Source organism: Theropithecus gelada, chromosome 7b (assembly GCF_003255815.1).
Source record: "Theropithecus gelada isolate Dixy chromosome 7b, Tgel_1.0, whole genome shotgun sequence".
Lineage (NCBI taxonomy): Eukaryota > Metazoa > Chordata > Mammalia > Primates > Cercopithecidae > Theropithecus > Theropithecus gelada.
The window spans coordinates 76,775,586-76,798,149 of record NC_037675.1 but is presented as its reverse complement, the minus strand read 5'-3'; the positions used below and the strand labels follow the sequence as shown (position 1 = coordinate 76,798,149).

General features: G+C 48.3%; 1 protein-coding gene across 3 annotated transcripts in view; it reads right to left on the bottom strand.

Annotated features, from left to right (window-relative positions):
• The window catches only part of JDP2 (Jun dimerization protein 2), a 42,496-nt gene that overhangs the window by 18,544 nt on the left and 1,388 nt on the right, over positions 1–22,564 (bottom strand). Inside the window, exons 1-2 of one of the 3 annotated variants that reach the window (XM_025392184.1) lie at positions 22,243–22,486; positions 12,782–13,005 (exon numbers count right to left, since the gene is read on the bottom strand). In XM_025392184.1, the coding sequence (XP_025247969.1) occupies positions 12,782–12,982 (201 nt within the window). In that variant the 5' untranslated portion in view covers positions 12,983–13,005; positions 22,243–22,486. Of the gene's footprint in view, positions 1–12,781; positions 13,006–18,547; positions 18,747–22,242; positions 22,487–22,564 lie in introns of those variants that run through there. The other 2 variants (XM_025392183.1, XM_025392185.1) reach the window with 2 other exon arrangements.

Below are 22,564 nucleotides of genomic sequence, written 5' to 3'. Positions count from 1 at the left end.
TTTTCATGCCCTGTAGGCTGAGGAAGTGTCCCTCTGCTCTGAGCGTATCCTGGCCCCTACTGTATTATATTCTATTCTCTGTTTCTGACTCCTCCATTAAACTGGGAGTTCCACAAGGGCAAAGTCTGCATCTTACTGACCTTTTGTGTGCTCAGCACCTTGCATGGTTAGGGAGGAAGGGAGGCCTGATCCACAGAGCTGGTGACCTGGGCAAGAACCCAGAACTCCTGACTCCAAGTCCAGGGCTCTTTCCACTTCACTTCAGCTGCCCCCAACACCAGGATGTAATCAAGCACATTCACCTGTGAACAAACCCACACACTGGACGCTGTGCTCACTCAAATCAGCTCAGCCAACCACCAGGTGAAGGCTCTGAACAAGAGCTGGCAGAGGCAATGGCTCCACCTGCCAACATGAGTCACTCGGCTCCCATGGCTGGGGGCGCGGGTGGATAAGCCATTGCTCTGTGTGCACAGCATCTACAGGAAACGGTGGGGAGCAGGGCTGCAAACTAAGCCCCAGCCTTAGATTCTGCAACTGAGAAGACCCAGAGACCCTGGATCCTGGCTGCAACCTCAGGCCAGGAACTCAAGGCCAGAGAAGGGAAATGAGTGTGCCCAGGTCCTGGGTCAGACAGTGACAGGACCAACTGGAAGGCTGCTGCTTTCTGGGAAGAGGCAGGGGACACCCTCTGTATGAACTGAAAGCCTGACACCCTACAATCTTTGTGGGGCATCAGAGCCCATGGGTGGATCCTTCCAAACTGACTCCTCGGTCTCCTCACATCTCAGCAAGATGCAGCATGTCTCTGATCACGGCCCTCCCAACTCCCCTTGTCCATAGTAAAAACCTTCTTCTGCATTAACAGATCCCCAAAAACAATAGGCCGCCGAGGTGTGAGGCTGGTTTATATGAACAGAATAGGAAAAGGCCATTCTCTCAAAAACCAGTGGAGAACAGTCCCATTTCCACAGCTAAGAAAAGACAGCATTGTGTTTGGAACAAAGCCTGAGAAAGCCAGCTAGGCAGGGTGACACCCATTTACAGCCGGTTTTGCTAAGGAAAGAGCAAACACTGTTACTACAAAAGTGAGAACGAGTCCAGGAGACGCAGGAAAAATCACCTTGGCACAGACAGAAAACCTAACACTGAAGAGGAAAAGAGATGATGATTGCTAGGAAATCCTTTTGCTGGAGAAGAGCTATTTGGGGAAGGATGTCTTTTGCTCAAATATGTCTATTTCAGGCCCATTTCATATTTATGATTTAGTGGGGTCTCGTTTCCCACTAGGCAATCAATCTGTTTTCTTGTCCAATTGACAGTCACTTCAAAAGATAAGAAAAGGAGAGAAATGGTGGCCCCCACAAGACCCTCACCACCCCCAAAAGACTGGTGAGAAGCAGAATGCATCTGGTAGGGAAAAATCTGTCTTCTTCTCAAAGAGTTAATAATACAGCTGAAACTGACTCTTTAACAACAACAAATGGTGTAATATGCCTTGATTACACTGGGTCAAAAATGGAGACAAGAGCTCCTGCAAAATGACTCTATCTACAATTAAATGAAAATGCAGTCGTTGCACAGAATATTTATGAACAAGGCTGTTCTGAAAGTCCCGAGCTGGCCAAAGTAGGAGAACATTTCAAGTGCCATCTTATTAAAGCCTTTGAAAGTCATTTGTCTTTCATCATGAAGGTGAAAAACAAGGTCCTTGGCTTAATTATTCTCTACCAAGGCAGTTCCATTTAATCTGTATGCAGGGTGTGTGGCTAAAACGTGCATTTCAGCCAATCTTTTCAAGCACAAGGCACAGATAACAGACAAATCTCCCAGCAAAGGCAAACTCTCCATCAAGAATGCTGAACACCAGCTAATATAAACCCCACCGAGGTGAGAGGGCCACACAGTTCACAACCAGGAATATCTGGCCCGGAGGATGGAAGAGGGGTTTTACCAAGAGTGATTTATTTAAGGAGATGGATGCAATTTAGGTGCAGAGAGGAGGTATGGAAGGGCTTTGCCACACTGAGGCAGATGGAGTGGGACACAGAGCTCCCCATTGCCAGGGCTACGGAGTGGATACTCAGTTATCAGACCAGAACTGCTAAGAACTCTGGGTCAGCGGCAGCAAATGAGGGCTCCTTTGGCATGAGAACAGCTTCTCTGATTCTCTCTTCTAAAACAATGAAGGAACCAGCCTATTGAGAAGCTTGGCAGCTTAATTAATTGGGAAGTCCCTTAGGGCACGGACACGGCGATGTTGAGCATCTCAAGGCATGGAAATAACTGGTTTGGAAACGCTAAGGTGTTTGCTGACTCAGAAGGCAACCCCTGCCTTACACAGATTCAGGGGACCATAAGCATTAATGAGTATTCAATGGCAAGTGGATCCATCTAGGAAGCTTGAGATAGGTGTTGAGAAAAATGTGGTTTTAGATCCTTTATTCTCAGAATCTCTGCCAGTCAGAGCTGGACGGGGCGACCATGTAGACATGCTCTGCATGTGCAGAGAGCATCAGAATGCCCTGGGGGGCTTATTGCATCACGAATTTCTGGGCCCCACCCTTTAGAGAGTGTGCTTCAGTATGTTTAGGTTAAGACCCAAGAATCTGCACTTCTAACAGGCTCCCAGATGCTGACCCCACTTTAAGTAGCATCCATTGGTTTCAGTAACAGAAACATCTTGTTCAAATGATACCACAAAATACTCAACAGGTTAAGGCAGTATATATTTTACTTATGGGCTTACTTAAGGGCTTACAATTGCATCATATCCTTATTATAGTCATTCAATGAGAACAAAAAGATGTGTTTTGGCTGGTGCAAAACCTTTAACTCAGAGGTTATCTGGGATATTTGCAGGTTTCTGATCATCTTGTATCCAAATTATTCCTGTCTTTTGTTTTTCTTGCACATTCAGATTAGTAGTTAGTTACAGATGGTAGGTAGGTAATAGCTAGCTAGATAGATAGATAGATAGATAGGCTGGGCGCAGTGGCTCACGCCTGTAATCTCAGCACTTTGGGAGGCCAAGGCGGGCGGATCACTTTGAGCTCAGGTGTTCGAGACCAGCCTGGGCAACATGGCAAAACCCCGTCTCTACTAAAAATACAAAAAGTAGTGAGGCATGATGGCACACACCTGTAATCCCAGCTATTCAGGAGGCTGAGGCAGGAGAATCTCTTGAACCCCAGGCTGGAGTGCAGTGAGCCGAGATCACACCACTGCACTCCAGCCTGGGTGACAGTGAGACTCTATCTCAAAAAAAAAAAAAAAGATAGATAGATAATAGATAATGCCTCATCAGCTTGCTTTCCACTCTCAAGATGCTCATCAGTTAATGCGAAGTAGCAGGAAGAGCTTTGTTCGGAAGTCTATGTAAAATAGATTAACCTGGCACCAGCTGTCACCTTGGCAGTGCTCTCCAAGGTGTTAGATCTGATAACTAATAGGTATGAGCATGTGTGTGGATCTTGTCTTTTTAAAATAATAGATAAAATTATGCTTTAAAAATAAGACCCTGGCAAGTGATTTAATCTTCTGAGACTCAGCTCCCTAACAACTCATGCTACCAATAACACTACCTAATAGGGTTGTTGGAACAGATCAGAGATGATGTCTACAAAAGAAGTTTGCAACTATAAAGTGCATTGCTTGTGTATGACTTCTGACCTGAACACAGATGTCCTCGCTCCTTCAAAGACCTGGGCTGGTTTCTTACCTGAATTACCAGGGTTTTCAGCTAATGGCTACAGGTTAGAACACCTGCCAGCCCCACTCAGACCAACTGAATCAGGATCAATATTTTTGAAAGACTTTCCGGGGAATTCTAATCAGTAGTCAGAGTTAGAAACTGCTGTTCTATACCATATATCTTCCCTAGTTCTATATTAAATCCTATCAGATTGTTCTCCTTGCTCCTGGATAGATACTAGCAATAAAAAGGAAAAAAGGCTTCTTCACTGCCACTGGTCTAAAAGGGGATTTTAATAACCCTAGCAACTAATTCTGGAACATTGCTACACACTGGAGGATTTGCATACATTATTCCTTTTCAGCCTCCCCACAACCCTGTAAGGCAGATATTCTTCTCCATTTTTAAAAGAGCTTTATTGGGATCAAACTCACACATACAATTTGTCCATTAAAGTGCACAATTCACCAACTTGTATTATATCCAGAGTTGTGCAACCATCACAAAAATCAATTTGATAACATTTTCGCCACCCCCAAAAGAAACCTCATATCCCTTGGGCATCACTCCCCACTCCTCCCATCTCCCCACCCCTAGGCAACTGGCTCTACTTCCTGTCTCTATGAATTTGCCTGTTCTGGACATTTCATCTAAATGGAACCACACAGTATGTGGTCTCTTGTGGCTGGCTTCTTTTACGCAGCATAACATTTTCAAGGTTCATCCATATTACAGCATGTATCAGTTCTTCATTCCTTTCTATGGCTAAATAATAATCCATTGTATAGATAGACCATGTTTTATTTATTCATGTACCAATTGATGGACATTCAAACTGCTTCCACTTTGGAGCTATTGCGAATAATGCCACTATAAACGCTCAGGTATGTTTTTGTGTGGACATGTTTTCCTTCCTGTTGGGTATATATGTAGGAGTGAAATTGCTGGATCGCATGGGAACTCTGTTTAGCCCTTTGAGGAACCGCCAGACTGTTTTCCAAAGTGGCTGCATCATTTTACATTCCCACAATCAATTCATGACGACAGCTTCTCCACATTCTCACTGATATCTGTTATTATCTCTCTTTTTCCATTATAGTCATCCCAGTGGGTGCAAAATAGTATCTCATCATGGTTTTGACTTGTATTTCCTTGATGGCTATAATGTTGAGCATTTTTTCATGTGCTTATTCACCATTTATATATTTTCTTTGGAGAAATGAATATTGAGATCCTTTGCCCATTTTTCTACTGGGTATTTGTCTTATTATTGACATGTAATCATTATTTATATATTCTAGATACAAGTCCCTTATTAGATCTACGATTTGCAAAAATTTTCTCTCATTCTGGGGATTGTCTTTTTACTTTGTGTCCTTTGAAGTACCAAAGTTTTTAATTTTGATGATGTCCAATTTATTTTTTATTTTGTTGCTTTTATTTTTGGCGTAAAATCTAAGAAACCACTACCTAATCCAAGGTCACAAAGATTTATGGCTGTTGTCTTCTAAGAGTTTTCTAGTTTTCACTCTTAAATTTAGTTCTTTGATCCATTTTGAGATAATTTATGTATATGGTACTAGGTACTAGGTAGGGGTCTGTTCCCCCTAATTTTACAAGGGATGAAATTGAATTTCAAACATCTAGTGAACTCTCCAGAGCCAAACCATTCCAGTGCAGCAGTCCTGCTTTGCTACATTGCCTCCAAAAAGGCAAGGGTTTTTATTTGCAGGGGTTGGGGGAGTTGGTAGGGTATAGGGAGGACTACAGAGGCAAACCACAGAGAAGTTTGTCAGAGCATACACATGCACTATGCTCAGTGCAAGGGGACCCTGCAGTCACAGAGCAGAGCACAGTCAATGAGCCCCAGCACATGGCAGGTTGTACACAACCTCGAGGGGTGGCTAAACCCAGAGGAGGCCCAGGCCCTCACTCCCAGCACTTTCACATCCTGCCTGAATCCATCCGTAAGTTCCTCTAGATCTCCATGCTCCAACCTCAGGCCAGGTTGCCTTGTGCCTTTTGGGCACAGTAGAAGGAAGAAAGATTTAAATGGCTTCACAGTTGTTCAGTCAGATGAGCCTCCCCCAGGAGAGGACTCACTTTCCCAACTCTGAGTCCACGTTGCCAGTGGACCTGGAAACATCAAAGTAAGATGGCAGGATTGACAGAAGGGTTGACAGCCCATCTTAAGGCTGCTAAAAAAACTGATGGTTGATGGGAATCCAACGATGACATTAACACCACAGGAAACAAGATAAGGGGTCACAGAAGGCAGCTTAGGGGAAAACAGAGGCTTGAAGAGCCTTCTCATTTATAGTTTGTGATGATAACTAAAACTCCAGCCGCATCTAAACCGCATAAACAACCAGAAACTGGAAAGTCTGCTTGCTTCCCTGAAACCCAGGTCATAGGCTAACACTTTAGAAAGCCCAGTGCTGTCAGAATAGGTAGTTCACTACACATGGAATCAGTCTCTAACAAAGGTAATTTACGGACATACTGCACTACAGTCAAGGTCATCTTTCACACAGCACCTCACTTAATCTTCATGGTGAAGCTCTATCATGAGGACGTGGATCCAGTCACCATGTGGAGTATGTGCAGGAAGCTGCACTACTTTGGAAAGGGCAGTTTGGATTTCCTCCTGTTACAGATGAGGAAACGAGCTAACTTTTCCAAGGTTATGCTAGGAATGAGTGAGAGAGCCAGACTTTGAACCCAGAACTTGCACCCAAGCCCAGAGCACTTCCCAGGCCCCAGAAGCAGCCCCTCTGGTTAGGAAGCCTGGATGTGCCCTGCTCCCACAACACCTCAGACCACCCACCATTTCCGAGGGCAAAATACCCTCAGGTCAATACAAGCCCAAGAAACAGGTTTTTGATTCAATTATAAAAACTACCTTGCATGATCAACACATTTGAAAAGTGAGTCACAAGCCTACCTGACATCTGTGTCTTGGTAAGTGCCAGGCATCATGTGAAACCTTTAGCAGCATTAGTTCATTTCATTATCATAGCAACAGCAGGGCTTGGTGACTCACACCTGTAATCCCAGCACTTTGGGAGGCCGAGATGGGAGGATCGCTTGAGCCCAGGAGTCCACAAACAGCCTGGGCAACATGGCGAAACCCCCATCTCTACAAAAAATACAAAAATTAGCCAGGCCTGGTGACATGTGGCTGCAGTCCCAGCTACTCGGGGGGCTGAGGTGGGAGGATTGCTTGAGCTCAGGAGGTCAAGGCTGCAGTGAGTCAAGATCGTGCCACTGCACTCCAGCCTGGGCAACAGAGTGAGAACCTGTCTCAAAAAAAAAAAAAAAAATCATAACAACACTAAGAGGTAGGTATTATTATCATCCTCACTTTAAGATATTAATAGAAAACCTAAGAAGCCGTAAGGCTTCCTGAGCTTTTCAGAGGTGTCTGATTTCTGCTAAGGACATAAAGATCCAGCCACATCCTCACCACCACCTCTCTAAGGGACCCTGTGCTAGGATAACAGTGGGTGTGACCAACTTCTGATTTTAAATAAAAGCCTCAGAACCCTTGTGAATGCTCTGGATATGGTATCAAATAAGACTCAACACCACAGAGGCCAATGTTAAACACACTCATAGTTGCCTTTAACTATCACTCATTCTCCCTCAACTTTAAATTTTTTTTTAAGCTAACAGCTTTTGAAAATGTGCTAACAAAGTAACGGAACTAAAGTGGAAATTACAGATTTCAAAGATGAGTTGGGAGATTCTGTTCCAAGAGAGGACAGATTGGACCTCTCTGCCAAACAAGTATGAGACAAAAAAAGCATCTGAGTCAGGGGGAAGAAGGCCAATGCTATTCCAAAAGCCACAATTAAAAACCAATTATGCAAAGCTTGCTAAAAAATGTCAGTGGGCTGCCTTTACGTTTCAAATCACTAAAAACACAAGCGTGCTTAGGCCAACATTTACCCAGCACATCAGCTGGTTTGGGGCAACTTTTTCTGCTCAGGCTAAACATGGATGCACGTCTTGGTCTCTGTTATGAACAAAGTCTGGGAAGACCACCTGGGGCTGAGTGAACACGGCTTCCAAGGCCGCTCTATGGTCCATGGATTCCTATTCACACTTCATCCAAAGGGGAAAACACTCTCAATGTTCTCCAGGGGCCCTGGAGAAGACAGGAAGTCACCAATGTGAAAGTCACAGACAGTTAAGTCTCCTCTCCATCTCTGAAAATGATGAGGACACGGATCCAGTCCCTGTGTGGAATACACACAGGAAGCTGCCCTGTGTTGGAAAGGGCAGTCCATGATGATACATACACACCGATTCCTCAGGGTGACACCCTCAGAAAGCTCCCTAATAAGGATCAGAAGAGCCTGAGGACAGGAAAAAACCACTTAGAGTCACATTCCCAAAAGTAGCTGAGTCATCTCTGAGCCTACTAGCTATATAGCTTCCCAGGCCTCTACCCTCGGAGATTCCGATTCCATGGGCCTGGGGTGGGGTCTGGAAATTTATATTTTTTAAGAAATTTCCCAAAGTGTTTTGATGACCAGTCACATTTTGGAATGATTGGTTTGATTTTTGTTGTATTTTCTTTTTTTCTGCCTGAAGTCAATGAAATTCAGAAATAGCAAAATCTAATGAACAATGGCTGAAGATAAGAACTGGGAAGTAGAGCGATGAAGGAATAGAAAGTTTAAGTGACTTGCCAAGTTGACACAGCTCATAATGTTCAAACCAACAAGCAAGGTCCGTGGGACATAAATATGGGACACAGACTCAAAATCAGGTTGGCAACACAGACCGTGTGAAGTGGGCTGGGGGTAAGACATCAGTGAGTAGTGGGGACTGCGGTGAACTCAAGGCTGTACACAAATACAGCAGGCATCTGCTCCTCAGCTCCAACCTCTTGTTGCGTCTAAGGGTGTGGCTTTAAGTGGCTAGATATTCTGGGTTTTTAAAAGAAGCCAGAAAGTCCACATTTCCTGGCTTTTAAATATGGCAATTCATTCAATTTTTTAAAAAAGAAAACCACACTGTGATTTTGTTAAAAAAGAAAGAAAAAGCAAACCACCCTGTGAACAAGATTCATCTGCAGGCCGACGCCTGCCCCTGGAATGCCAGTGTGCAGTCTCTTTCCTGAAAGGTCATCCAGTTTAGCCTCCCTTGAACTCTTGAGTTCCCTCTAGAGCACGGAGAGGTGGCCAGAGGGTGAGGGGTCCTGTCTAGCAGGTTGATTAGAAAGTGTCTGGTGTGTGTATGTGTGTGTGCAAGGGTGGGGCTTCGGGCCTCCCTCCCCTCCCAACTGAAAATGCATTCCAGACCCAGAGGCAGGGTGTGACCACCACAGCCACAGCTCCCTGGGAGATGACCTGGGAAGGGCCAAGATCTTCAGGCCAATAGGGACTGGTTGGTGGAGGAGTCCAGCTGTGAGGGGCTACAGAGGAAAAGTCAAGGAAGGAAAGCTCTGGAGAAAGCCAGAGAGCAAAGCTGTCCTGAAAGGGAATACTAGAAAAGAAAGGAGAAAGAAGCAACAGCTTTAAAAATTCCACAACCCAGGAAATGACGTTCCCAGAGTCCCTGGCCAATCATCAAAATGAGCAGTCTTGCCACTGCCACGTCCTTGGTCTGCTTAATTTTTCTTCATGGTGCTGACCACGAACTCACCTTATATATTGTGTATTAATTTGCTTACTTTTGGATGCCCTCACTGCAATATATAGCGCCGAGAGATGCAAGGCTTTGACTCTTTTATCTGCAGTTCGGTTCCCAGCGCCTGCTGCAGTGCTCAGCACATAGTAGATGCTTAACAAATATGGCTTGAACAAACGGACTGCAGGGAAGCAGTTGGCACCAAAACAGTTTAACGTCATGTGTTGACTATGTAATAATAACGACATGAGCACAAAGTATTTTATAATTCACAAAACCTGTCGTTGAACTTAATTCCTCCCATTTTCTTTTACTGAATTGCTCTGTTTGTTTGGATACAGCCCAGGAGACTGCTGGCCTCTGCAAGGCGAACAGCCCAAGAACCACCTCTGACAGAGCTGCCTGCACGGCGGCTCAGCTGGCTCTCTCTCTCTCTCCCATTCTCTCTCTCTCTCTCTCTCCCATTCTCTCTCTCTCTCTCTCTCTCTCTCTGGGGACTAGGAGACAATGAGGCTGCAGAACTGCAGGGCTCAGCACTCACCGGGCAATGTCATCAAAATGATCGAACATTCTGGGGCCAGGTTCATCCAACCTCCCCAGCTCAACAGAGCTCTGGTTAGAAGTCTGGGAGGGGTATAGAGGCATGGGAGGCCGCACAGCATGTGGGCTCAAGACAGACTGCCTGAGCTCATTTCCCAGCTACTGACTTTGGACCTGCCTCAGCCTTGTTGACCTCATCTGTAATGTGGATATAACAACAATAACAACACTAATTACTTCAGAGGGTACTTGTGCAGCGTAAATGAGGTACTTTACAAAGAGACCTAGTACCATGCCTAGGACTTAGCTCAGCACAAGTGACACCCGGCTGTAATGGCGGCACACCGGGCCCCAGTGCTATTACTTCCCAGCAGTGTGACCCTGAGTAACTGAACCCCCTCCCTAGACCTCAAACTCTTCTCTAATATGGGGGTAACCTGGACTCCAGGACTGAATAAGGAATGAATGAAGTCATGCATGTTAAGTACTTTGTGCAGGTCCTGGGACATATTAAATGCTTAATGAGCTAGTATCTGATTATTATTCAAGAAATTTTTACTAGTCTAAAATGCCAATATGAAAATCCACTCAAGGCAGTTTGCCATATGCAAATAAATCTTTAGACCATAGATTCTTCAGTTGCAAGTTTCTTTCCCCACCCCCCTTTAGGTTTTAGTTACTCTAAGAATTAGCTCTCCCAGCCCCTGGGGATCTGACCTAGGAGGCATTTGGAGGTGGGTTCACAGTGCAGGGCTGGCATCCCTCTACATCGGTACAATCTCGCAGCTCCATCTGCCTCTTCGCCCCCACAACACTGCAGTCTGACAGCGAGGGAGAGGACATGCAAATATGCCCTAAAAACGGCTTGTTATTTTCACGGCCTGGATGGTGCACGTCTGTGGGTGCCTGTGAGGACAGCATGTCACTGTTGGGTACAGGGCAGATGCCACCAATTTGGGGGTGGTGTAAAATGTAAAAATACCCAACCCAAATAAAAGTGGCTTTTCCAAAAAAAAAAAAAAAAAAAGGGAAGAGTTCCTCCAGTGCCTTTTGCAGAGGAGAGAGGTGGTAACTCAGCCCCCCAGGCGAATCTCAGCTTGGCCACCTCTGCCCAAGACACCTGGCTCCTCATCAACCCCATGCACAGCCTTAGTGCCCATGAAACTGCTCAGCTACTGGCTCCAAATGGCAATTTTACTGTGGAATGACCCAGAAACAGATGCTCTCAAGTTACAGACCTGGGAAGGTGAGGAGCAGAGGGCCAAAAGACAAGGACCCTGCATTGTGAAGACAGAACACTAAATAAGCTGGGAAGTGCTCCAACAACACATTGGCTTTCAAGATCAATTCAGAAGAATATAATCACAGTCAACTCACATCTTGTAATCCACAGTCTTTAGTTGGCACCTATGATGGACCTCATCCACGTGTCTTGAGCACAAATGGCTAACAGGGTCCAGGCAGTAGAGGTAAATGAAGACAGATGGTAGTAGCAAAAGCAAAACCAACAATATAAGCAGGATCAAGAATAACAGGGAGGTGCAGGGGCCTGTGGCCTACTGGAAAGAGGAAACAGTAAAGTACCTCCGTCCACCCCCACTGAACCATTGCCATGCCAGAACAGGACAGTGTATGACGAGATCTTCCAATTTTTTAATCAAAATTTTCAAGTGAAATGTGGGTTCGCGTTTCTTTTAAAACACTGAGCTGGCCAAACAAAATACATCTGAGAGCCAGGTCCAGCCTGCAAATGGCCAGTTTGCCACCACGGCCAAGCCCCCAACAGTCCTCTGCAGTTTTTAGGTACCTGTCAGGAGAAGGGGAGCTCAGAAATAGTTGCCTAATATCCCCAGCTCTCCCCTGCAGTTACCCAGACACCCTTCTCCATGCAGAAAGCCCTCTCTCTCTAGCACTTCCAGCACTTCAGCCCCCCGAGATCCCCCCAGGCTCACCTTTGCCTCTGAACCCTCCCTCCAAGCACAGCTGCTATTCCCAGCTGCTCAGCCGCTTCCTGTGCCCTCCCCATCCCAGCCTCTTCCCCACCTCCCACCACAGGCTCCTCCTTTCTAGGGGGCAGCTACTCTGGCAGGCCTCTGAAGGAACGGCACTGCTGGGAACCTTGCTGGGGCAGGCCTTCAGACAAACGGCCAGCCCTGGGCAAGTACCCGGGGACATGCCCTGCATAGATCCTCGGCCATGCTGGGGACTGCTGCTGCTCACCAGTGCCCTGAGGAAAGGGCTCATGAGAGCTGCAGGTACAACGGACCTGAGGAGGGGTCCCTTGCAAATGCCACATGTGGGTGCTCCACGTGTGGGTCCTGGGCAAGTGCCATCTAAGGCGGACACTGCTGGCTGACTGAGGCCATGCCCAGCTCTGGCAGCTGCTTGGGAAGGGAGGCCGCACTACTCTTCCTCCAAGTTCCCTGGTTCCGTTGCAGAAAGGGCCAAGAGGGGTGGAGGTCATGATGTGACTAATGATAATTTTAAAAGATAACCTAATATTGGCATTCTCTCGTCTACTTTTCAAAACATGTACACATTCCCATTCCCATTTTCTCCCCTGATCCACCCACCACCCCAGAGAGATGGCCGAGATATTGCTGTTCATTACTGTTATTATTATCACTCTTCCCCCGCCCCTCGGAGAACCAGAGACAGGTTAAATATCCTCCCCTGGTCCAGTGCTTCTCCAGTGTTAACACGGCAACGAATCCCTGGGGGATCTTGTTAAGATGCAGATTCTGATTCAGAAGCCTGGAGCGAGGCCTGGGATTCCGCATTTCTGATAACCCCAGGGTGGTATGGATGCTACCGGTCCTCAGACTCCACTTTGACTAGCAAGGTTAAGGTCCCATGGTGGGTTTAGGGCCAGACCTGGAATCTGCCAGGGGTAAAAGACTCGCTCACCTCACTTTTCACGGGCTGGGGCCTCTTGCCCAGTTTCACCTCCAGGAAGTGCAAGGGTGCAATCATGGCCCCGAGGTTGCGGATGTCAGCGTATTTCAGCTCCTCCACAGTCAGGGCCGAGCTGGGGAGTCCGGTCAGGGGGCCAAGCCCTGGCAGGGAGCCTGCGGTCACCGAAGGGTCCGGGATCTGCCCAGGCATCATAGCAGGAGGAGCGGCAGGCCAGCCTGGAGTGGGCAGGAAAAGAGCAGGACAGTCGTCAGCCAGGTTAGGGGTTCCAGGAGGGCTCAAGCCCCTCGTCTTGCCAGGACTGTCGCTTCTTTCACCACTGTTCCCCTGAATCCCTTTCCCACCCAGCTGCTCTTCCTGCCATAAAGTCCTTCCTGTTACAGAGGAAAAGTTGCTCAATTAACTCACACCAAGGTCACCCTTGGCACTGCCAGGAGTGTCTGCCTTTTTTATTTTGAAGGCAATGCTTGACCCAGTCATAGGCAACATGTATTCAGCCTTTGCTCTGTGCCAGGCCCCACAGTAATCCTGTAGTCAGTCCCATTAGGCTGGATCAGAGGTCATTACACAGAGGAAGTAGCCAAGCTTAGAACGATAATTTGCTGAAGGTTGTACACAGTTAAAACTGGTGGAGCTGGGATTTCAATGGCAGCATACAGTCTCTGAAGAGAGTGAATTATAACGGCGGAACCTCAAGCACCTTCACACCTGTTTCAGAGGAAGCTATTTTTGGTCTGGCATGGTGCCTCCCCTCCAATCACACATCCTATTCTGCATACTTGTTAAGACACCGTGAATAGGAGATGAAGCAAAGCTAAGTTAAAGGTGAGTATGTGTGATATCTATGAGGAAGGGACTGAGGCAAAGCAGGTGGAATTAATTAGCATGTGCTTTCCGTGTGAAACCCAGTACCAGAAAACTCCTCCATGCCCTCATGCCCTCCCCCTTTTTTTTTTTTTTTTTTTGCCCAGGCTGGAGTGCAGTGGCGTGATCTCGGCTCACTGCAACCTCCGCCTCCCAGGTTCAAGCAATTCTCCTGCCTCAGCCTCCCGAGTAGCTGAAATTACAGGCACGTGCCACCACATCCAGCTAATTTTTGTATTTTTAGTAGAAACAGGATTTCCTCATGTTAGCCAGGCTGGTCTTGAACTCCTGGCCTCAAGTGATCTACCCACCTCAGCCTCCCAAAGTGCTGGGATCATAGGTGTGAGCCACCACACCTGGCTACCTCCATGGTCTCTTCATTCTCAGAGCAAACACATATTCCAGCTGTGCCAGACCAAAAAGGTGTACGAGGGAAGACAGATTCAGACATGGAAGAAGGATGTAAATTAGACAGGTCAACACCAAGGGAATTCTTCCCTTTACTGAGGGAAGCTCATGGGGAAGAAACGGTCATTTCAAGGCACAGATGGCAGTGAAGAAAGCTGGTCTGCCAATAAAGCCAGTCCCTTGAAGGGCTCCTCCTACCCACCCATCCATCCAGTTACTGACCACCTACTATGAGCCAGCAGGCCCTAGGAATATGGAGGTCAGATGTGCAGTCTTAGCTTTGGAGCAGCCTTATAAGTAGCATGTTAGTATGAAACTGCTCTTAGATTCTAGTCCTGGAAAGGAAATCATTTCTCCCTCTTCTCACCTTTCTACCTAGGGCCATAAAATCAAAATCCTCACTGGCTTAGCACTCCTGAGGGAAAATCTTTGGCCTATCCTTCCATCTTTACCTGTCTCTTCCCATGGAGAGAGATGTATTTGGCAGAAGAGGGAAGATCTGATGTCCATTGGACAAGGCTGCTCTGGTGGGCAGTTAATCTACTCAGATGGCCACACATTCTTGGGCTCTCTGTCTCCTACAGGAGTGGCCTTGGAGGGTGACCCTTGACAACCACCTGTCCCCATTCCACTTCCCAGGTCTAGATCATTCCAGAGAGGGGCATTCATGAACCTGTTTTGGCCACAAATGCAAGTCATATTCTCCATCTCCATTTCCCTTTCGAAGGTGAAATTTGGTTCCCTGTCCAAGTCCAGAGTCTATTTCCCAATAAGTTCTATTTCTCTAAGAGGAAAAGTATGTGAGTAATTTGTACCCTCAAGCACAAAGGTTTCCACTGGCCATCCCTTTGTCTAAAGCAAGGTGTCTAAAGCAAGGTGCCTGGGAATGGGAAGTGGACCTGCCGTTTCATCCTCAGTATGCCTGCTGCATCTGTCATAAAGCCTCTGCCCATAGCTCCCTGGCTTGCCCCAGAGTTTTTCTTTGGTATCCTCAGGCTCCTCTATCTGTGCTCTATCTACTGTACTTCCCACATCTGGTCCTCTTAGCACCCCTTCCCACTCACATCCTTTCTCTACTTCCTTCACCCAGTGTCCCTGGGCCATCGGAAAAAGGTGTGAGACTCAATCACATTGAATTACAGTCTTAGAGCTGAAGGAGGCCCTGTGCTCATCTAAACCACATCCTCATTTTGACAGGAGGAAACTAAAGCTCAGAGAGGCTAAATGGCCTCCCCAAGGTCACACAGCTGCAGAGGATTGGAGCCACGGCTCGACTCCTGGTCCCAGGGTTTTAGACCAAAGCTTTCTCACTCTGCCTTTTTTGTTTCCCTTCCTGGGGTCCAATAGGTAACGATGCCTTCAGCAGAAGGAATGACTTTCTCATGATGGGCTTTCAGACACCAGCCCATAGTAGAGGGTCATTGTCATGCACAGAGGACCCTCCACCCCCCATGGAGATCCAGGTTTAGGAAGTTCCCTGAATAACTCCATGGTAGCCTGCGTGGCAGCCCAGACATAGAAATAGCCCCTGAGACCTCTCGCATGTGGGTGTTCAATGTCCTCTGATCCCCCAAACTCTGAACTGGACTGGAGCCTAGTGCAGTAAGAGAGCCTTCTCTCAGCCCTCTGGAATGGAACCTGCAATGCAGAGAGGGCCGCAGCCTGCCACGTAGGAGGCTGCTCCGGGGCACTGTAGATGAGCTGCATGTCTCCCCTGGCCTCCTCTCAGGAGAACAGGGAAGGAGCCAGCAGGAAGACCTATTCCTTGTAGCAAAACTGTGCCGGGAACAAACCATGTGGCCATGTGGCCAGCAGCGCGGTGATTCCAGGTGGTAAGCAGCAGTCACGGCTGGTTGTCGCCCAGGTGACCCCAGTGCTTAGCATCATTTCTGGCGCAGAAAAGGACATCAATAATACTTGTTGAAGTAAGAACTAAGTAAATAAATGAATGAACAAATGACAGCAAATTCACAGCAGAGCAAAATTCAGCAAATGGGGTAAGAATCCGTCTCTGGAAGCTTAGATGCTCATTATCAGGCTGTAATTTCACCTCCAAGTTATTCATTCCCACAGCAGACCCCAAGAAAAACACTCCAGAGGCTTCTGTGTATTTCCCTGCCTAAACCTTCCATCTCTGGGAGATGGAAGCCAGACCCCATTCTGTTCCGGGAATGATAGGCTGTTTGCAACTTCTGTTTATTCTCACACAGATGGTAGAAATGAGACACTAACGAATGATCCCAAAATATAACGAATTTTCTGCTACTGTGGAACCCCCTGAAGGGGCGGCCACCCTCTGGGAGCGGGGGCCCCTAAATTTTGCCATTCCTGTTCCCCTGTGAATCCATCCCAGTGACAAGCCTCACCCAGGAGACAAGGCACTAGTCTTTCCTTTGTAGAAGCAAAAGTCCCCTATCTTTCCGCCCCCTACAAAAGAGCCCCCTAACTGCTCAGATACAAACCACAAAGCCCTCAGCCATGCCATTCCTAGGAGACAACCACAGCAGCTGACATTCACCAGCCGGAAGTCATCCTAAACATCTCTGGTAGGGGGGCACAGAAGATGGAGGAGCTGAGCAGCTGCCTTTCATAATTGGATCCTCATTAACTGCAAAGAGCTGGCTGACGATCTAAGGCAGAAAGGCAACTTTAGTGATTTGAAAAATAAAACAATTTGATGTGATTTAAGGATCTATAAAAAGGGGGAGGGGGCAGTGGAGGTGGCAGCGGCAAGGAACCAATAACATCCAGAAGGGACTTACCCACTTCAAGGAAGACTTAGGAAAGATGACAAGAGGTGAAATCATCTCCCACACTGGTTGTTCCATACGGAAACAATTTAGTAGGAAAAGAAGAACTACGCACTAAAAGCTTCAGGAGAAGAACCCAGAGTTTTTTCCCTTCAGGGCCCAGGAGGTCTGAAAGGCAGATAAACATCCTCGGTGTCTCCATGAGTAACTAGGGGGCATAAATAAGGAGCAAGCTCTATACATTGGCAGAACACCAACACTGGAAAATGGGGCTTGTGCCTCAAAATAGAGGCCTAGAATCCAAGAAGACTTTGGCAATGTGGGACACTGACCAGGAATAAGTTGGAAGTCAGCCAGTGAAGGAAAGCTGGGTGAAGCACACATCCAAGATGGCGACTGACTAGCAAGGCATGAATCAGATAGATGAGGTTCAGAAGGTCACAGTGGACCCTAAGCTGTTGTTGATCCTAAGATTATGATGCAGCTCCCCGAAAGCCAGCTTGAAGAAAATGGGGACCAGATGGATCTAAGAGGAAAGAACTTGAAAAAAAAAAAAAGGTCTGATAGCTGTACTCTCTACTCTTCCTCAGTGGCCTGTGGGCACACAGTTAGGGCACTGCCTTGTACAAGCAGAAGAAAAGCCACAAAACATTTCAAGTCTAGAAAATAGAGCCTCCTGGGAGATACTAACATGAAGTATCATTTCAGCCAAAAGAAAAGTTAAAGGTAACTTATTAAGCTTTTTCCTCTGGTTTTCTTCTCTCATTTTTTTGTATGTAAATCTGTAAGATATTAGGTTGGTGCAAAAGTAATCACGGTTTTTGCCATTGAGCATAATGGCAAAAATTGCGATTACTTTTGCACAAACCTAACGCCTTAAATCTTTTTTTTTTTTTTTTCTTTTTTTTTTGAGACAGAGTTTCATTCTTGTTGCCCAGGCTGGAGTGCAATGGCATGATCTTGCCTCACCACAACCTCCGCCTCTCGGGTTCAAGTGATTCTCCTGCCTCAGCCTCAAGTAGCTGGGATTACAGGCTTGCACCACCACGCCTGGCTAATTTTTTAGTAGAGACAGGGTTTCTCCATGTTGGTCAGGCTGGTCTTGAACTCCCAACCTCAGGTGATCTGCCCGCCTCGGCCTCCCAAAGTGCTGGGATTATAGGCGTGAGCCACCATGCCCGGTCCTTAAATCTTTTTTAATGGAAGTGTCTATAAATAAATAACAGTCTTGTTTTATGAGTCAAATTTATAAGGGTCATTCTTGTTAGAAAGTGCCCTAAAATCAGCATTTTCATCCAGAATGGCAAAGACAGGTAAATAAAAAGAGGTTAAGAGAAACTTAGCATCTGCATCATGAACTTTCTGTCCATAGAAACAAAGGTTTCAAGGAGGCTATAAAACTCCTGGGCCTCTTTGAGAAGGTAAGCTCCCCTCCAGGCCAGCAGCTGGCTTGGGCTGCCATGAGGAATAAGAATGGGTATGCACATGGGTGCAGATGGCCTAAGGCTCAAGGCTTGGTGCTGAGAGAACGTGGAGGTGAGAGTGACAAGTCAAGGAGGGAGGGAGTTTACAGTTGAGGGCAGGGCGTGGGCAATGGCGATTGAGACTCAACAAGAGAAGTGGGAGATCTTGGGAGCTAAAGCCTGGGAAGATTCCCAGGAGAGAGCAGGATGCAGAGGGCAGGAGTCCACAGAGAAGGTCAGAAAGGTGCCAGGCCAGTGGTCACGGCGCATAGTACCTGCTACCATTAATCTTGGAGAATCAACCACAAAGCCTCTTCTTGGAGCTAAGGAGTCACCCAGGATGACCTCTCTCTTGGAATCTGAATGACGTAGGTCACGCAGCTTCCAAAAGTCAAGGAGATCCAGAAGGTGAGAAGCAAGATGATGGGGGGAGGGCTCCAAGACTGAGAGTGCAGGCGAGCAGCAAAAGGCTCTCTTCAGATGGCTGTCCCCAGCTCTGCAGGCCAAGAAGAAGGTGGGGTTAAGAGTGGCGGTTTGGGAGCCAGATCACCTGAGTGTGAATCCTAGATCTGTCCCTTACTGGCTGTGTGCCCTTGGGCAAGTTCCCTAACCTCTCTGTGCCTCTCTTTCCTCAGCTGTAAAGTAAGAATAACAATGTTATTTGCCCTGTATAACTGTCAAGAGGATTAAATTAGTTAATACTTGGAAAGTACCTGGAACAGTGCCTGCACATAGTAAGTGTGAAGTCAGTGTGGCCACCAGGGCCTTCCTTCCTGGAGGGGCACCAGTGCCAGATGAACCCTCAGGGTCCCTTCTGGACTAGTCTCTCTTTCCTGCAGCCATGAAGAGGATTTTCCCCAGAGGATTCTCTGCTCTCCTACTTTCCAGCTCTAAATCCCAAGGGGGCAGGACCATCTTGCATCCTGGCAGTTGACTGAAGAACAGAAACAAAGGGTGCCAGGTCAGGGCTGGGTAGAAGGTGCAGAAATGGGGCCCAGCACCTGCCCTTGGCCTCGGTTTCCTCTAAGGTCTCCTCCACCCTGCAGGCCAGAACACGGCTGCACAGACACTGGCAACAAGGTGCCATCAAGAACTAGTTTCCATTCCTGCCCCGAGGCAGACAGCCAGCATCTCCTGTGCCGTTTAATCTACTCCATCCCTGCACTGCTTCCTAAGAAGACAAGGAGGGGTAGCTGGGTTCAAGGGAAGCCACTGAACACTGGCAGCCGTGATCCCTGCACAGCCATCCCAGCCATAGGAGAACCTGGAACCAACCCCCAGGAAACTCCTGGTTTTCCCTGGAGACCAGAGAAATGCTTCCAGGGCCTTGCCTATAACACAGCTTTGTGCTCTGCCTAATGTAGGTGCTCAGTAAATACATATGAAGTTATCTCTGCCAGGAATCTTTAACCCAGGCAGCAAGAGGAAGCTGGGAGCGTACAGCTACTGGACGAGCTTTCTATTCCCCCTTCGGCTTCACGCCAGTTCTGGTCCTTGGTGGCTGGCAGGGGTTAACAGTACCACACCTAACACAGACACACACACAAGGTGTGATAACCGCCCTGGTCTCTTTTTTAAAAATGCCATTGGCCAGCTGAAGCTTTGCAAATGGAGCTCCGCAACCAAATCCCGTGGGCTGCAGCAAGAAAATAGACTAAAAAACAACAACAACTAAGAATGGTGGGCTCTGGCCAGGCCTCCCACAGCCAGCAATACGCAAAGAAACACAGGCTGAAAATTCCAAGACTGGGTCACTAAGGCATTTGTCTCTGCTGAGTTTCGAGAGGCCAAACCACACACACACACACACACACACACACACACACAAGAACGCGTGTGCACACACATGCACATGCACACACACATACACAGGCACATGGAGCTTGGCAGTCCCTAAGTTCCAGAGTTGGTAATACAAGCCACGGAACCGACTGCCAAGACAAGCAACAGAACGAGCCAGGCCCGGTTTCATTGGCCACCATACACTGCATATGGCCCGGGATGCAGCCAAAACAGTGTTCTCACCCTCCTCAAAGGCATAGGAGACCCTCTGTTTTCAAACACACCTCCACAGAGCCTTAATTAAAGGAAAATGGAAAAATAATGTGCCTGCTGCCCTCCCCTGCCTATATAGGTATGCACACACACATACCCATACACACTCACTCCATTTTTCTCTTCCTCCCATTTCGGTTTCAAACATAATTCATTCGCATGGAAAAAAAGCAAACTGCATCCTGCAGCAGAAAGGCAGAAAAGAATGTTGCTTGCCCTCAACCCTGGCTCTGATTGCTCAAGTTGAGCTGGGGCTGAATGAATACAGAGCAGGCCGGCCTAGAGTCGGCATTGGCCCCTTTCTTTCCAGAGGGGAGATGGAAACAGACACTCGAGAGAGACAGCCCATTGCAACACCAGTAGCCCCACTACAAACGAGGCCCAGAGAGCCTATTCCTGCCAGGGATTCTGCAGGTTGGAAAAGCTGCCCACACATCCTGCAAACAGGTAGGGAGATGACAACAAACCCAGGCAGTCAGGAGGAGCATTCCCTGGTAATAGCTGCAAAAGTTAGGCAGTAGGTGAGTGGGGAGACCCTTATCCAAACCCTTTCTATGGGGCATTATCACCACCTTGCAACACATCTCCTTGAAGGTGACTGCAGCCAACCTAGGAGAAAAGGCGGAGGTCTACACACCCATGACTCCCTGCAGCCCTTCAAATCGCACAGCACCCAGCTCTTCAGGAAGATTCTGGAGCTGCCTGCAGCTCTGAACCAAAGCCAAAGTAGAAGGGAACAGAAGAGTCTTTGAGAAATCCATCCTCCCTGCTCTAAACAAGGCAAAACCTTAACCACCCAGAGGTATGAGAATAGATTTTGCTTCTCTGCCTGGATCCTCAGGTTTATATAAAATCAGAGCCATGCTCACACCTGATACCTGGTTAAACTCTCCCCTAGAAACCTGCAAAGGAAGATAAGCCATCCATCCAAGCTGCAGCCAGATTTGCTGGAAAGGTAAAAGCAATGGGAAGTGTTTTTAAAAAACCCTCAGGGAAGGAAGGTTGGGGGGAAGGGAGATATGTGAACGCAGTTCCTATCAAGGGCTTAAAGGACGTTTGGGTACACCCAAACATGGTTCAAAGCTTCCCAATTCCTGATGCTCCTCAAATTAAGACCCTAGGGAGAGACCACCAAGATTTAAGCCTGGGTACACACGCCTAAGCAGGCTGCAAGCCCTTTCTGAGATACAGACCTGAGCACATTTGCCCTAAGCACACGTGGTCGGGCCATAGCCCCATGCCCTGGATTCCAATAGGGAGGGCAGCACCCTAAGCAAGGGCCAGGACATCTTGCAACTGGAGATGACCCAAGGGGGTCGGTTGATTTCTCCTTCCACCAGCCTTTCCATCCCTGCAAAAGAGCCAGGACCTCCCCATCTTCCCCAGCCTCCTCATCTTCCCTGCTCCTCCCACTGACCCAGGCAAAGCCTGGCTCTGCCATCCCAAGGTCCAGGGGTCCAGGTGGAAGGCCCACTCCACCCCCACACTCTCCCACCCCCAACTGCACCCCTACCCCTCGACAACCTCCTTTGAGGGGAGGAGCAGAAGAGAGCCTTCTAAGCTGGGCTGGGCAAGGGAGAGGCTGGTTACCTACAGGAGCCTGCTTGCCTCCTTATATAACCTGGCGTGGGAGACAGGAGAGCCCAAAGGGGACCCCGGCCACCCCTAGATCCTTTCCCAGCCCAGAGCTCCAAAGCAATGGCCATGAGAGAAGGTGCCTTCATTGGATGGAAATCCAGAGCCCTTCTCAATACTCTCCTCCAGGTCCGGGTCCTCCGGGAGTCGCGCTTCCTCCCTGCCAGCAGGTCCTTGTCATCCCTCCACAGTCGAACTCCCACCCCAACCCCGCACCTCCCTGGCCCTTCACCCTCCATCTCCAACCGCACAGCCCGCGGGCAGTTTTCTCCCCACTCACCCCGCCTTCCCCGCCGCCCGAGGAGAGCACCTCCCTGCAAACGGACACGGGAGGAGAGCGCGGGAGGGAGAAGGAGGGAGCGCCCCGGCTGCCCAGGGAGCGGACGGAGCCTCCCGTCCCGGGGCGGGAACCAAAAGGAAGCCTGGGGCTGCCGGGCGCCTCGCGGGAGGGGCCCGGCTGCAGCGCCCGGCGCAGGGAAAGCTCGGGGTCCCTGGGCTGCGGGAGCCTCCCCGCGGGGCTGGGCTGTGGCTCCTCGCGCTCCGCCCGCGCGGGGGCGGCCGTCCCAGGTGCCCGCGCCGCGCCCCGCCCCGCCCCGCCCGGC